At 49.0% G+C, this 14403-nt stretch overlaps 1 protein-coding gene across 2 annotated transcripts in view; it reads right to left on the bottom strand.

Annotated features, from left to right (window-relative positions):
• Pik3r6 (phosphoinositide-3-kinase regulatory subunit 6) overlaps positions 1–14403 on the bottom strand; it is a 57993-nt gene that overhangs the window by 18506 nt on the left and 25084 nt on the right. Inside the window, exons 3-12 of one of the 2 annotated variants that reach the window (XM_029483150.1) lie at positions 10104–10187; positions 9339–9430; positions 8616–8684; positions 7177–7309; positions 6956–7025; positions 5703–5886; positions 4195–4357; positions 3198–3284; positions 1770–2184; positions 1367–1457 (exon numbers count right to left, since the gene is read on the bottom strand). In XM_029483150.1, the coding sequence (XP_029339010.1) occupies positions 1367–1457; positions 1770–2184; positions 3198–3284; positions 4195–4357; positions 5703–5886; positions 6956–7025; positions 7177–7309; positions 8616–8684; positions 9339–9430; positions 10104–10187 (1388 nt within the window). Of the gene's footprint in view, positions 1–1366; positions 1458–1769; positions 2185–3197; positions 3285–4194; positions 4358–5702; positions 5887–6955; positions 7026–7176; positions 7310–8615; positions 8685–9338; positions 9431–10103; positions 10188–14403 lie in introns of those variants that run through there. The other variant, XM_029483151.1, reaches the window with a different exon arrangement.

Below are 14403 nucleotides of genomic sequence, written 5' to 3'. Positions count from 1 at the left end.
CACACACACACTCGCACACACACACACACACACTCCACCAACACTAATCAACACTAATGAACTCTGGTCATCTGCCTCATACTTTCTCTCCTGTAGAGGGAAAGGACGGGGGAGGCAAAGTCTCTCATCAGAGAATTTCAGCATCCCTGTCAACTCCACTGTGAAGACCTAAAGAGACAATATCTCCTTTTCTCAAAAAAAAAAAAAAAAATCTCAAGCAAAGATGTTAAAACATGTCAGGCAGTGGTGGCGCACACCTTTAATCCCAGCACTTGGAAGGCAGAGGCAGAGGATCTCTGAGTTCGAGGCCAGCCTGGTCTGCACAGTGAGTTTCAGGACAGCCAGGGCTACACAGAGAAACCCTGTCTCAATATAACAAAAAGAAACAACTCTCCCAAAATATTAAAACAACAAATGGGCAGTGCTTCCTTAGGGCCAGAATGTGTGGCCTTGAGTTTAACCGTGTGTTGCCCGTGTTGACCTGTGCTGACTGCCTCTCTCAACTCTGAGAGAGAGGTATTCTCTCTCAGAGACATTCTTTAGGATATACCAGAGGACATTCTTTAGGATAAGTAAAACCACTTATTTTTTTTTAAACATTACATGATATTTTGTTCCATGTTTTAAGTTGGTTGTAAACTACATCCATTGAGCAAGATAGTAAAACCTTGACCATAGGCGTCGTTAAAGTAGGCTCTTGCAAAGCCTTGGGTGAGTGGCATCTTTTTCTTTAGTCTCTCCTCACCCTGTCTCTTTCTCCCTTCCTGTTCTCTCTCTGTGTCTGTGTGTCTTTGTCTGTGTGTCTCTGTCTCTCTCTGTCTCTCTGTCTCGCTCTGTCTCTTCTGAAGCATGCGCTTTCTCATCTCTATTTTATTTTTTAAATAAACTCACTAACCCTGCTCATTTCTGGCTCATCCTTGTTTGTTTGTTTGTTTGTTTGTTTGTTTTCGAGACAGGGTTTCTCTGTGTAGCGTTGGCTGTCCTGGAACTCATTCTGTAAACCAGGCTGGCCTCGAACTCAGATATCCGCCTGCCTCTGCCTCCCGAGTGCTCTGGCTCATCCTTAATCTCCTCTCTGGTGTGGTCAAGGTCTTCTGGTTTCTGATCAGCACTGACAATTTTGTTACAGAGACGAGGCAGCTGAGCAGAGGAGAGGCTACTGTGACAAAACCTGAGTCTTGGCTTCTGATCTGGAAGACACCCCACCCCACCCCAATTTCTCTCAACTCTGCAGTATAAGGCAATGGTTCTGGTCCCTGAGTCTGGGAGCCAGGCTGCCAGTGGATCCCCACCTCTCCCACTCTTCTCTGCTGAGACTTCTGCTCTTGACCCCTCCACTCCTTTTCCCTTTGGCCCCAACCCTCACCTGTCCAGTCACCTGAGGCGCCAGCACAGGGATATAGTAGAGCTGTAGGCTGAGTCTAGGAGTGAGGCAGAACTTCTTGGTCTCCCGTTTCCTAGCAACAGACAGCACGGTAGGTGGGTAAGAGCTGAGGGCTGGATGTTGGCATCAAATAGTCTTGGCGTTGCCATTTTTCATATGCTGATTTTGGGCAATTTATACTATCTTTCTGAGCCTCTGTTTACCAATTTACAAAATGGAAACAGTAGACATTTCCTGTCACGCTGATGGCTGGGCACTGGGGATACTCTACAGCGTCCTTCATTACCCTCCCGTGCCTTTTCTCTTGTCCCTCTAATACCCATTTGGATCCTTCATCAGCCCATCCCAGAAGCGCCCACACCACAGTCCCTCCTTAGGGTCCTACCTGAGTCTGTAGTAAGCCTGGGCCAAGCGCCCTAGCATCCTGTCATCCCCCAGAACGAGCACGCGGGCGGTATGCACCCGAGAGACTCCAGGTAGCAGCTCCCCGTCCCCACTAGGCCTGCCAGTCCTCCGATGCAACCCCGGGGGTCCATCCCAGCTGCCAGGCATGAAGAAGTCAGGGGGCCACACACGCTTCTTGATGCCCCCCTTGCGTTGAAGGGCGGCCCGCTCCATCTCAGAGCTGCTGGGGTCCGGAAGCTCATCGCTCCCCAAAGGGAGGTCCCGCTCAATTCCACTGTCGGTGGACACCCGGGCCAAGTCCCGGTCTAGCCTAAATCCTTGTAGATCCAAGGCATCCAGATCAGCACTGAGGCGCAGCTGCGAGCGTGGGCGGAGGAAGCGTACCAGTTCCTTCCCTGGGACAGGAGAACAGGGAGCATGAGGATGGCAAAGACACCTGACGATGAGAGGACAGGACTCCTGTTTCTCAAATACTGTCCATATGAGCAGAACCCCCATGGGACGCTCCACAAAGGCCACCACAGTCCTTTAGTCATTACTGTTTCCTCCCATTGAGGCTACTCAGTAAATATATTTCTTCTTTTGTTTTTCTTTTGTTTTGTTTTTATTTATTTGTCTCTCTTTTTTTTTTTTTTTTTTTTTGAGACAGGATCACTATGTAGGATCCTGGCAATCCTGGAATTCTCCATGTAGCTCAGGATGGCCTTGAACTCACGGAGATCTGTCACAGCCTCCTGAGTATAGGGATTAAAGGTGTGCACCACCACACCCAGCCATTCAGTAAACATATTAAAATCCCTGAGAACTCCAGTACTAAAGAAGATGATGCTTAACCCAGCACCTCCCACTTTTAGCTGACTCTGGGTCCCTTCCAACACCCCACTTCCTGTAGCTTGCCCTGGGACACAGATAGCAGGCCACCAGCTCCAGGGACGACTTGCAGGGTTTCCAGTTTACTTTTAGGCTCAGAGAGACAAGGCATCTACCATAACCCGCCATGCAAAAGGAAGTGTCAAGACTTGAACCCAGTACTCCAGCTTAATCCTTTCTACCACAGTTGGAGTCCTTGTCCTCACTCGCTAGAAGAGCTGAGAGAACTGGGGCAGGACACAACAGTAGAGGGAGCTGTCTGCTCTGGAAGGTCCCCTGCCCCGATCTGGGTACCACAGTGGGTTCTGCTCGCCTCCCTTTTGGAGACATTGATGACATTAAGATTAATGAGACCAAGAGCTAATGCACTGGACTAATCCAACCCGGAGAAGATTTGCGACTTTGCCCAGACATGTGGACCAACGCATAGAACAAAACCTGAACACAGACAGGAAGGAGCACAGACACGTGAACACACGCAGACATACACCACGGTCCTCAGCCATTTCTATAGGAGCTCAGAGGCTCCAGCACGTACAGAGCTGCTCCTGGTCGGTCCAGAGGTGGAAGGTGATGTAGGGGCTGGGCAGGGGGATGCTTGGCAGGCGGTCTTGCAGAAGGTCACCTGAAGAAAGGAGCAGACTGTGGGGACTGAGGAGGCTTGTAGGCAAAAGACCAGGGAGACTGAGAGGGTGGAGTCTAAACAGGGCTATCCTGCTCACTTTGTCCAGCCTGGGCTACCACGTTCAAGCTTTAGTGTGCTTGGTGCACTGATCTCTGCTGTGGTTTCTAGTCCATTTCCCCTGCACCCTGTATCTATGGGTGCAGTCAGTGACCCTACGTTCTGACACGCTCAGGCCGACATATTCCATGGCTGCTTTGAGTGACTGTGCAAACAAGGCACACATTAGAATCATCCCACTGCTGGCAGGACACACACACATTCTGGATTGTTGACGCCCACTCGTCTCGTGACACTTGCTCCTGTTGGGGCGTGGCATGTCTCTATCAACATTCCAACAGAAAGGAGGTCTCAGGGTACAAATCGACCCCAGGAGACAAATAATGCCAACACGGGCTTCTTTCCATCCTCTGTGGAGGTGTCCTGGGAATCACATCTGTTGGCTACTATGCCCAGAACAAGATTCAAATACTGGCTCTGCCACTCACCAGCTGAGTAACAGTCTGCAAGATTTTTAATCTCTTTCTAAATCAGTCTATAAATCTCCTCTGTAAAATGGGGGCAATAATCATTTCTACCTCCTAACTTTACGAATTATTTGATTTGGCACACGGCATAGATTTGAATATGTGTTAAATGTTTAGCGCATTAATGGGATAAAGCCGGAGCTTTGCAGCTGTGGGCTATCATGACTGTATTAACCTCTTGCTTCCTCCCTGGTCGGCCAAGTCCCTTAGCTCTCCTCTCAGTCCTCAGGCTCCTCTGGAAACCTCATTCTGTCTAGCTTAGCTCTTTGGCGCCCTCCCCTGCGGATGGCAGTCTCTCTAGGCAAGTCCCCAGCCCTCCCCCTTACCTACGCAGCGCCTTCTTGTGGTCGAAGGCCCTAGCAGTGAGCAGTAAATCTCCTCCATCTTCTCCAGGTGTCCCAGCCGGCTGGGGCTGTCCTCGCTAGCCACCTGCTCTATGGCAGCCACAACAGCGTGGAAATAGTATTCCAGGACACGACGGGAGCTGGCCTGTGAAGAGGGACACCAGAGCCTGAGGTCTGCCCACCAACCCACCTACTGCACTCCTATGCTAAATTGGGCAGGGCCACCAACAGTCCAGCATGGCACCACCCTTTGGCTCTGAGGAGCTGGGCAGGAACTGTTAGGATTCCTGGTCCAGAGCCTAGGTTTCTGCCAGGCTATGGCTGCTGTCCCCTGTTGCCTGCCGGTGGGCAGTGGAGTTTCTTTCTGGCTTTCATGCACTATGCTGGGGAGAAAGCTAGGAGGAATCCACCAAAATAAAGGATTCAAGATGTGGGTGGGATTCAGACTGGAGAACTCCAGAGGGAAAACAAGAACAGAAGAGCAGTGCTACTATGTATCTTGATGGGCAAAGCCGGAGACTGGTCTGAATAACTGGGTGAGAAAAGAACCTGACTGACATCTTCCCCACTTCCTAAACCAGGGCAAGCGGGGGACAACTGAACCCTCACTCTGGGTGCCTGGTTCCTCCCACTGCAGCAATTCTAACCCTTTCCACCCAGACAAGCCTTTCCATCTCCTGCATGTGTCCAATCTAGCCTTGCCTAGCCTTCCCTGTTTCCAAGAGAATGTCACTCCTAATGGCACTGGTCCTCCCATTCCCCCATCCCTAAGAAGTTCAGTCCCTGGTGTGACTCTCAGCCAGAAGGATTTCTTGGGCTAAGGCTGAATCAGAGAGAAAAGGTAGCAAACAAGTAAGTGTCAGAACTGCCCACATGCCCTGCAGCGGGAGCCGAGCATCAGCTAAGTGCACGAGCACACTCATACTGTGCAGCCCTTAGAAGTACGTTTCCCAAGGAATATGTTTGCATAGGCCACCATGGGAAAATACACATTATATCAAGCAGTTGCGGAGTTTGATAGCGTCACATGTTCAGGAGAGTCAGGGTACGAGCCAGAGGGCATAAGCTTGACGTGGGATTCAAACTCTAGCTCAGTCTCTTTGCATCTGTGTGAGCATGAGTGGATGGTCGACATCTCTGTGCCTTAATTTCCCATCTATAAGGGCAGATGGTAGTTGTGCTGGAGGAGAACTTCAGAATGTGATCAATTTAGCACAGTGTCTGGAATAACAGACAATAAACTGTCTATTAGTCATCAATATCATCATTATTAAGAAAATAGACTAAATGTTCATTTCTGTTATTTCTAAGTAGAGACGTATGAGTGATTTTTTTTATTTTTGTCTTTCAGCAGCTTATCTGTATTTTCATAATTCCTTTAATAAACATGTATGAACTGATGATTTGCCACGGAAAGGGTGGCACGGGCCAGAAGCAGGAAGAGCACAGGCAGTGAGTGCGCTGGATGCCCAGGCTGTGGTGGTCATTACCTGTAGCTTCCTGTTCAGAGCACCTGTGTGGCAGGCTTCTCCCAGAGCTGCCTGCAAGGCGTGGGAGACCACATGGCGCATGCAGGCCTCGGGTGTCTGCTGCTCTTGGGCTGCCTGGATCTCCAGCAGCAGGGCACTGCACACGGAGGCAGAAACCAGCTCAGGGTCCACGAACAGAAACACCCTGGGGGACAGGAATGGAATGGAGGTGCTAGATGGATGGTCCCAAACCTCTGTAGCTCCCTCACTCCAGGTTATCTAAACGCCTTTAATAACAAAAGCATTTTCTAGTGGTTAATTCCCCCAAAAGGATAAGCGTCAAGGTCAAAAGCCAAAAGGCAGACAGAAGATGGAGAAGCAGGGACCACAGCAGGCAGGATGCACAGCTCTTGCAGAGGGGCAGCTATAGTCCCCCTCAACCAGTCTACTGATTCCATGTGGGGAAGCAGGCTATGTCCTGCATCTAATGAACGCCTGCTTCCTGGTCCTCAGCATCAGCATCCCTACCCTCTAGGGAGACCTTAACTGCACTCCCTTCTGGTACTGGAGCCCCAGACCCACACAGGCTCCATCTTTGCTCATCACCTTGATCACACCAGAAAACTGGCTTACCCTCTCTTTCCTACCTCAGGGTGCTGGGCCTTCTCTCTCCTCCAGCACTTGCTCCCCGGGTGCTCTTTTCCTTAGCATCCTTCCTCAACATAGCTCCCAAGTCTCTAGCCTACATAGTGCCACTCAGTGCTAAGTCCACAAACTTGCCTGCAGCAGAGAGAGGCACCGTCCACATCCCCTTGCTTATTCTTCTTCTTCCAAACATGGACCAGGGATACTCTCCCCCCTAATCTCAGGGCTGAGAACTCATGGATGGAAGCCCCTAGGGTTCAGTCCCTGCAGTGTGGGCATTCTGAAGCTATCTCTTGCTGCCTGGATTGGTTGGGCGTGGCTGCTTTGTGGCACAAAGCTGGGGAGGGGGAAGAGACACAAGAATGGAACAGCAGCATTTTCCTAGGCCATATGTTCCTTCTGAACAGAGACAGGGTCAATCTGGACCGAGCCAAAGAAGCAAGGCTAAGAAAACAATATAACTACCACCCTTAGAGCTGAAGTGCATGTCATTGCTGGGCCAGCGTGGAAGCTCTGTTAAGTGATGTTCTTTATCTAGCCTCCACTTTTGTCTTCCTGTCAGTGAAGAGTTGCCCAGCACCCAACACCTTGAGGGAGCAGAGGGCAGCAACCACTCCCAGGCCTCTTACCTCTCCTGGTAAGGGTATAGTTCACTTATCAGATTCTGCTCAGCGATGACAGTCCTCTGGTACAGCGTACCTGCAAACAAACCACTTTAGTGAGCCGGCCTCTGGGTCCCTCACTCCAATTCTCCACCCTTCCTGGAAGGAGCTGAGAGAATTGAGCATCTTTGGCATCCTGGGGAAAACAGCCTGATATTGAGTAGCATTGATACCCAGTGTGCTCTCACCTGGGACAGCCGTCTCTGTTTTCAGTCTTATGGCGCAGTCCAAGGCAACTGTAGAGTAGGGGGCCGGCAGGGTCAGCAGCCTGGTGCAGAAGGTGTAAGCTCTATGGTACAGATCTTCCGGGATGCCTGTGGCCTGGTGGGAGGGAGGGGTTGATGCTCTAGGTCTTGAAGGTCTAGGGTGGGATGGATTAGAGTAGGTGCGGAAGAAGGAGGGTTGGGACTGACGGGCAGACTGGCTCTGGGCTCTCCACATCCTTTGTTGGCAGGCGCTCTTCCCAGCATCTGAGAGACCTCCCTAAAACCCCACTCTCCACCTCAGCAAGACAGAAATCCATCCCTACATTCTCCGCAGATCAGTTCTCTCCCAGCCTTGATAGTGGAGCTAGGTCGAGCATTTCTGAGCATCTCCAGGCTTAAAAACGTGGACTCACTTCCCAAGTCTCTCCTTTCCTCCCCTCTGCCTTCTTCCTCACTGTGTTCCATTCCTCTGCCAGAGCCCAGCCTCATCCTCATCCCAGATGCTACAGTGACTCCCTACAGCCCACTACCAACTCCTTTAACCAAGAGTGTAAAACATTGTTTTTCTTATGTCCCACCTCTATGTGGAGATCACCAATTGTAAGAAATCGACCTCTCTGGCCCATTTTTAGTACTGTCTGCATTTAGAGCTCACCAAAGAGTCACGGACAAGCAGAAGGCATGAGGCCCCTCCCTTTCCTAGCTTGTCTTAGAACTCAGAGAGTTGGAAAAGAAGGCAGTTCCAAGCCCCTGGGTGGTCACTAGATAAGGCTTTGTGTCCTGGACCAATAAGATGGAGAGCTGGGAAAGGGACTATGCTAGAGGAGTGTGAAGATTCTAATCCTATGGGGAAAAGAGAGGAGAGATTTCTCAAGTCTGGGGACTTTACAAGCCTCTCATGCACCAAAATGCCATGCCGGCCATCTTGGCTTTTTCTTTAAGCTGGAGTCCTGTTATGGAGAACCGAGTTCTGACAACAGTTTTGCTTTCTCCAGTCTCTTGTATGTGTTGTTACAGAATGAAGAACTTGTTACTCACAATGACGATGCACAAATGAGCAACCCAAGGGCTCACCCACTGTCCAAGGCTCTCTATCCCTTCTCCACACTGTCTCAACTCTCCCATTGCCTGTCCAAATTATACCTCTGGGTAGAAAGGAAAGCAGGCAAGACCAGGCTCACGCTAGCAGAGATTAGATGCCAACTAGGAAGACGGGATGAGACCTTGTGACTTGAAGTTCTCATCATGTGGGTGCTGGAAATTGAACTGGGTCTTCTTACCCACTGAGCCATCTCTCCAACTCCAGTCACTCATATTTGATTACAGAATGAATGGCCTCTCATTCCCTTTGAGAATTGTGACTTTTCCTCCTGACAGTCCCCAGCCTCTTGTGAGTCACTTTGACCCCCAACCCCTCTCACCTTAGTGAGCACGGACATTAGAGTGAGCAGCAAGGGAATGATGACACGGCGCCCGTCCTCGCTTTCTGCCTGGAAAACAGGAGACCCTAGCATGGCGCTGGGCTGGGTGCTCCAGGGAGCACCACATCCTAGCTACGGATTGCGGTTAGGCTGGGGGTGGTGGGAGATGAGATGGAAGGCAGCAATATATTATGTTAAGCGGAGTGGCCTGCTGTGGAGAGGGGAGGAAGGGAGTAGGGTAGGGAGAAACAAGGATGTGGGAGCCCTCTGTGAGGGACGAGACAGACGGAGGAATCCTTGTGCAAGCGGTTAGGATAGGGAAGCTGCACAGACGCCACACAGGAGCCAAAGCTAATTGACAACTTGGAGCAGTGTTTCCCAAGCAGTAACATGCAGGGCATGGATAAGTTCAGTTGGCACAAAGATAAACCTTAATGGTTGCACACAAATAGGCAGAGGATATATATGTTTCTACCTAGCGATGTGGGTTTTCCATTTATGGCTATGTTATGGAGTTTCTTTTCGAAATACGTTAATTTAAGAAAAAGTGGGGGTGGATGAATAGAAAACAGTGCTGAGATAAAAATCAATGAAGAAAATGAGGCATATGGCTTACAAAGAAGCCGAGTTTGGGAGCACAGATCTGCACAGGTGAAGCCCCAACTTGAGGGGGCGCCTCTCTTCACCCCACCCCTGCTGAGTTCCTCAGGCTTGAGCACTCACCTTCTCCAGCTCTCTGAGCAGAATTCGGACCAGAATGGAGCTCTTTCCTGGGTTTCTCTCCACCTTCTTATGCAGAGACCATCTCCACATGCCTGGGCCGGGAGAAAGAGATCCGTCATGGCTGGGTGGGACCAGAGGGTCTTAGAGACTGTTCTTCTGAGCAGGACCCTGTTTCCTGAGTCCTAGAGTGTGACCAGCCAGCTACATCTGACCCTGTAGTAAGAGCTGACCCCAGATGCCTGTGGTGAGCTCCTCCTGTGGCCACCTGATCTCTAGCTCTTTCTAGGCAGTGAGCTGGCTTTCTAGGCCAGAAACAAGAGGAGAGGCACAAGAGCAGACAGAGGTGTATGTGTGAAGCATGGAGCAGTAATATGTGTAGGCCCAGAGCCCCAGCCGCCTTCTGAATGATTCTAGGTCCTAAAACAGAGTTTTGTTTGGAAGTGGAAGTGGGGAAGGTAACCAGGAAAGAAGGTAACAGAACCCATTCCTGTCTACAATATGGCAGCCCAGTCCCCGTCTACCTGAGACTTCATTTCTCTTGCAGCTTCAGTTACCCCACCACCAACTGTGGTCTTAACATATGAACCAGGAGGGTTGTATCAGGAAGCAGAGAAGCCTTCCAAGTCCACAAGCAGACCGCTAAGCTGGAAACCCCTCACCTAAGAACACGAGGATGGGCCCTTCCTGGAATGCCTGAGACAGAGCTGGAAGGACGGGATAGGGGCTGGGGGGTGAGGAGTGGCTGCTTCCTGCTCCAGCTCTTACCCTGATTGCTCTGGAGGGCTGGGTTTGGGGTGTTGAGCTCTCGCAGCACGGCCTGTACACTCCTCTGGAAGTCCAGCTCCACATCTGAAAGTGAGGGAACCTTGAGGTCAGGAGCTGTGCTGCTCAGTCCACCTGGCCTTAATGCTGCCCCAACCTTTATTCTCTGGAGAATAATCTCAGCCTTCCCATAAACCTCGCAGGGTGCCCAGTAGCAATCCATCAAGAGTTGGCAGCCAGCACATTGCTCTGAGCTGGAAGATAGTATTTCTGTGTTCTTCCTAAAACCAGAACTTTCCAAAGTGTAGAGAGACAGCAATCCAGGCCCCTCTTACCTGAGACTCCACTTTTTGTGGTTTCAACTATCCATCACCAACTGTGGTTTTAACATATTAAATGGGAATTATAGAAATAAATAATGTACGAGTTTTAAATTGTTTGTTGTTCAGAGGAGCATGGTAAAATCTCACATCCTCCTCCTCCATATGGCCTGAGACCTGAAATATCTTTCTTTTCAGAGTACATGTAATATACCACTTACTTATCCATTAGTCATTAGCAGCCATCTTGATTACCAGCTAAACTATCTTAGTATAGTAGTGCTTGTGTTCTAATAACTTAAAAAAAAATTGGTGTGTGTGGGCATATGCATGTGTATGTGTATAAAGTGTGTGGTCATATGTATATGTATATAAGTGTGTGGTCATACACATGTATATGTGTGTATAAGTATGTGGTCATATACATGTGGATGCATATATATATGTATATATACACATACATACATATATATATGGACATATGCACATGTATGTATGTATATGTGTGTTCAGATATGTGCACCCATGCACATGTGTATGGAGGTCAGAGGAGGAATTGAATGTCCTGCTTTATCATTCCCACTTTATCCCTGTGACTCATCCAGGATTCCCTTGAAGTGTTGTTGGAGATATAGTTCCAAGAAATGATAACGTCCAAAATCTAGATTCCCTTCAAATGATGACCTGCAAGCCTCTAACCTCAGATTCTCTCAGATTCCCTTTACATTAGTCACATAAGACAGTTTAAGACATAAATTCTTTCCTCAATGTGTGATTTTATTTTATTATTGTGTGTACGTGTGCATGTGTATAGCTGTGTATGTGTGTGAGTGTAGCCACATATGTGTCATGTGGGCATGTGGGTCAGAGAACAACCTCCCTGTTATCTGTTCCAAGCTTCCATTATGGCTTCTGGAGATGAACTAAGATCACCAGGCCTTCAAGCTCTTCTATGGACTGAGCCATCTCTCCAGCCTAGGTCTCGAGACTTTTGGTCCCTAGATAGATAGGGTCTACACCCTTGTTCAGCATGGACAAGTCATAGAAGACACATTTTGGGGGACATCTACGACCCTTAAGAAACCCTTACAATTGGGGGATCAAAGTCTGAGGGAGAGAGATGAGGCAGAGTAGAAAGACAGAGGAAAATGATGGAGATCTGAGGGGGGCGGAGCCCTCATCCCAAAGTCTACTTGGAGCTGAGAAGCAAGAATCTCCTGTCAACAGCAGTACCATCAACTGAAAAGCTATCCACACACACCGATATTCCTTTCTTATACAGACCCTTCTGTTAAAACAGCAATGGTCCAGGCTCAGGACCTGGATATATTTGACCTAGGGTGAGCTTTACTCCTGTCTCCAGCCGTAGTCTGAGAGTCTCAAACAAGAGCTTTGTCTACAGGTAAAGAGTCCTAATCCCTGTGACCCAGACAGTGTTAATATCAGTTGATCACATTAATTGTAGCCCTTCAGGAGCGCCTCAGGACCCACCTGGTGAGTGCATTCAGCTTCCTTAGTCACCATGAGGACAATAGCTTCGAAGCCCCCAAAACTCTATATTTGGCTATGGTAAAGACAGTGGGGTGGGAGTGTTTTGGAGAATTCCAAACCCATGCTCCAGGGGGTATCTTGTCTTTCTTTCTGAGTGCCGCTTTCTTGTAGATCACTATAAAACATCTCTATTAAATATTAACTCTGTTTTTAAAAAAGGATTTATTTATTTATTAATTTATTATATATAAGTACACTGTAGCTGTCTCCAGACACCAGAAGAGGGCATCAGATCCCATTACAGATGGTTGTGAGCCACCATGTGGTTGCTGGGATTTGAACTCAGGACCTCTGGAAGAACAGTCCGTGCTCTTAATCTCTGAGCTATCTCTCCAGCCCAACTCTGTTTTTTTGTTTTGTTTTTTTTTTTTAATCATACAAATACTGTTCCTGGTAGTGACAGCAACGTTGCTTTACTTACGCTGTCCCAGATGGTGTCAGTGACCTTGCCCCACTCAGTCGTAGGCTCCACCCTGGCCTCTGTCCTGACTCTGGCTTGTACATCCAAGTTTCATCAAGAAGGTTGGCTAGTCAGCTCAGAGAGATCCCCACCCTTATATGCTTCTTGATACCTTTGGCCTGCCTCAGTCCTCACTCTGCCCCTAGGCTGGTATCCCAGGTGTCTTCGTGTCCTCGGAGTTGAGTCTCCACTGCCAGTCATGAATAAAGTGTTCCATGCCATTGTGACAAGTGTCAGGGTAAATCTTTTTTCCTTAATGAGGGTGTGTTGATGCGGCAGGGGAGTGATGATGAAGAATATGTAAGTGACTTAGTGAAGTGAGGCAGCCTGGAAAATGTGTCTCCCTGGCCTCGCTGTGAGGCTCTGTGCTTGCAGACACCAGTACAGAGCACGACAGTGCTTTTCCCAGCGGCTCCCAGGAAGACCTACTCTGAGGACAAATTTTGGTTCTAGGTTCCACCAGCAGTACTACACTGTGGAACTGTTCTCTGGATTCCTCCCCAATTAAGACACGCACGCATGCATGCACCATCCCCCAGCAAGCCAACCTCTCCTTCTTGCTTTCTGCCTCCTGTCTGTTTCACAGGTGTTTCCTTGAACAAATCCTTACACATCCTGGTTGTTCACTCCTTGGAGGATCTAGACGAGGATGGGAAGTCTGGGAAGCGCTCCCCACAAGGGCAGATTTCCAACAACCAAGAGTGTTTCTATACACAAGTAATTTGTCTTCTTGAGTCACCAGACAACACAAACGACATACCTCAGGGCTTCCCTTTATGACTTGGCTGCCAAGAAAGTTGCAGCTGAGTTAGAGTCCAGTCCCAAACATCAGCCGGTGTCAAGGGGCCGGGACCTCACTTCCTGCTTCCTCTTTGCTGCCTCTGCTTTGTGTTTTACTAAGTGCACACCTTAATTGTCTCTAATTCCTTTAGAAGGATAGAGGCTACATATGTAAACATCACGGATGGTAGGTAGCTCCAGTTAAGCCATTAAGGCTGAGGTATCCTGCACTCTGCTGGTCATCAGGCAGCCCCACTAAGTGGCTATGAGGCACCCACATTCTCCAGAGTGTGATCATTGCCATCTCTGAAGTCCCCCACTTTCCTCCCAACTCTCACTCATCCCTGAGAGGCAGTTGTCACTGTCCAGGCCCGATTCCCAGCTTCCCCAAATCTGAAGGTTCGCAGAACGTGACAGCCATGTCTACCCACTTAGACACTCTGCTGAGCAGGGCCCCATCTCTCCAAATTAGCCAGGAAGTCACTTAGTCTGGCATGACGAGTGCTCCAACCTGCCCTCTCATCTACCATCTCTACCTCACATAAAGATTTAATGAAGATATTTAATGAACGTAATGCTAGGTGAATCATTAGTAAATTCATTGTCTTTCTCCCTCCCCCTTCCCTCCCTCCCCCTTCCCTCCCTCCCTCTCCTTCCTTCTCTATGCCCTTTCATTTTTTGCTTCTCCTTTCTTCCTTCCCCTCCCTCCTTTCTCCTTCCCTGCTGTGTTCTTTCTTTCCATGGCCCTCTCCTGACTTCTCTCCCTTGAACTTTTAGTCCTTCTTTTATCCCCCCTCCCTTCTCTCTCCCTCCCTCCTTTCTTCCCTTTCTTCTGTTCCCCCTTTGTCCTTTGACTACATGAAAAGATTTAAACCAGTGATAATTCGGATCTGTCTCTGCCTCTGCCCATCCCCCATGTTTCAGAGAAAAAGAGAAGTTGCCAGTCGGTCTTGGAGACAATCTCAAACAAATGCTGTTTTTTGAAAGCTAGGACAGAGTCATGCTTTGGCCCTCTGCTAACTTGCTGACGTGGTCTGCTCAGGCTTGTGTTGTATTGTGGGAAGCCACATGTGCCGTTGCAAAGTGGCACAGGCTTCTGCTGGCCACCACGCATACATAGGCAGGAAAGTTTTTTGCCAAGATGAAGTTTTGAGAATTGACCAAAATTGACCAATCAGAAGAGAGAGAAATT

Source organism: Mus caroli, chromosome 11, assembly GCF_900094665.2.
Source record: "Mus caroli chromosome 11, CAROLI_EIJ_v1.1, whole genome shotgun sequence".
NCBI classification, from domain to species: Eukaryota; Metazoa; Chordata; class Mammalia; order Rodentia; family Muridae; genus Mus; species Mus caroli.
Note: the sequence above shows the minus strand (reverse complement) of the source record. Positions and strands in the feature narration are given on the sequence as shown.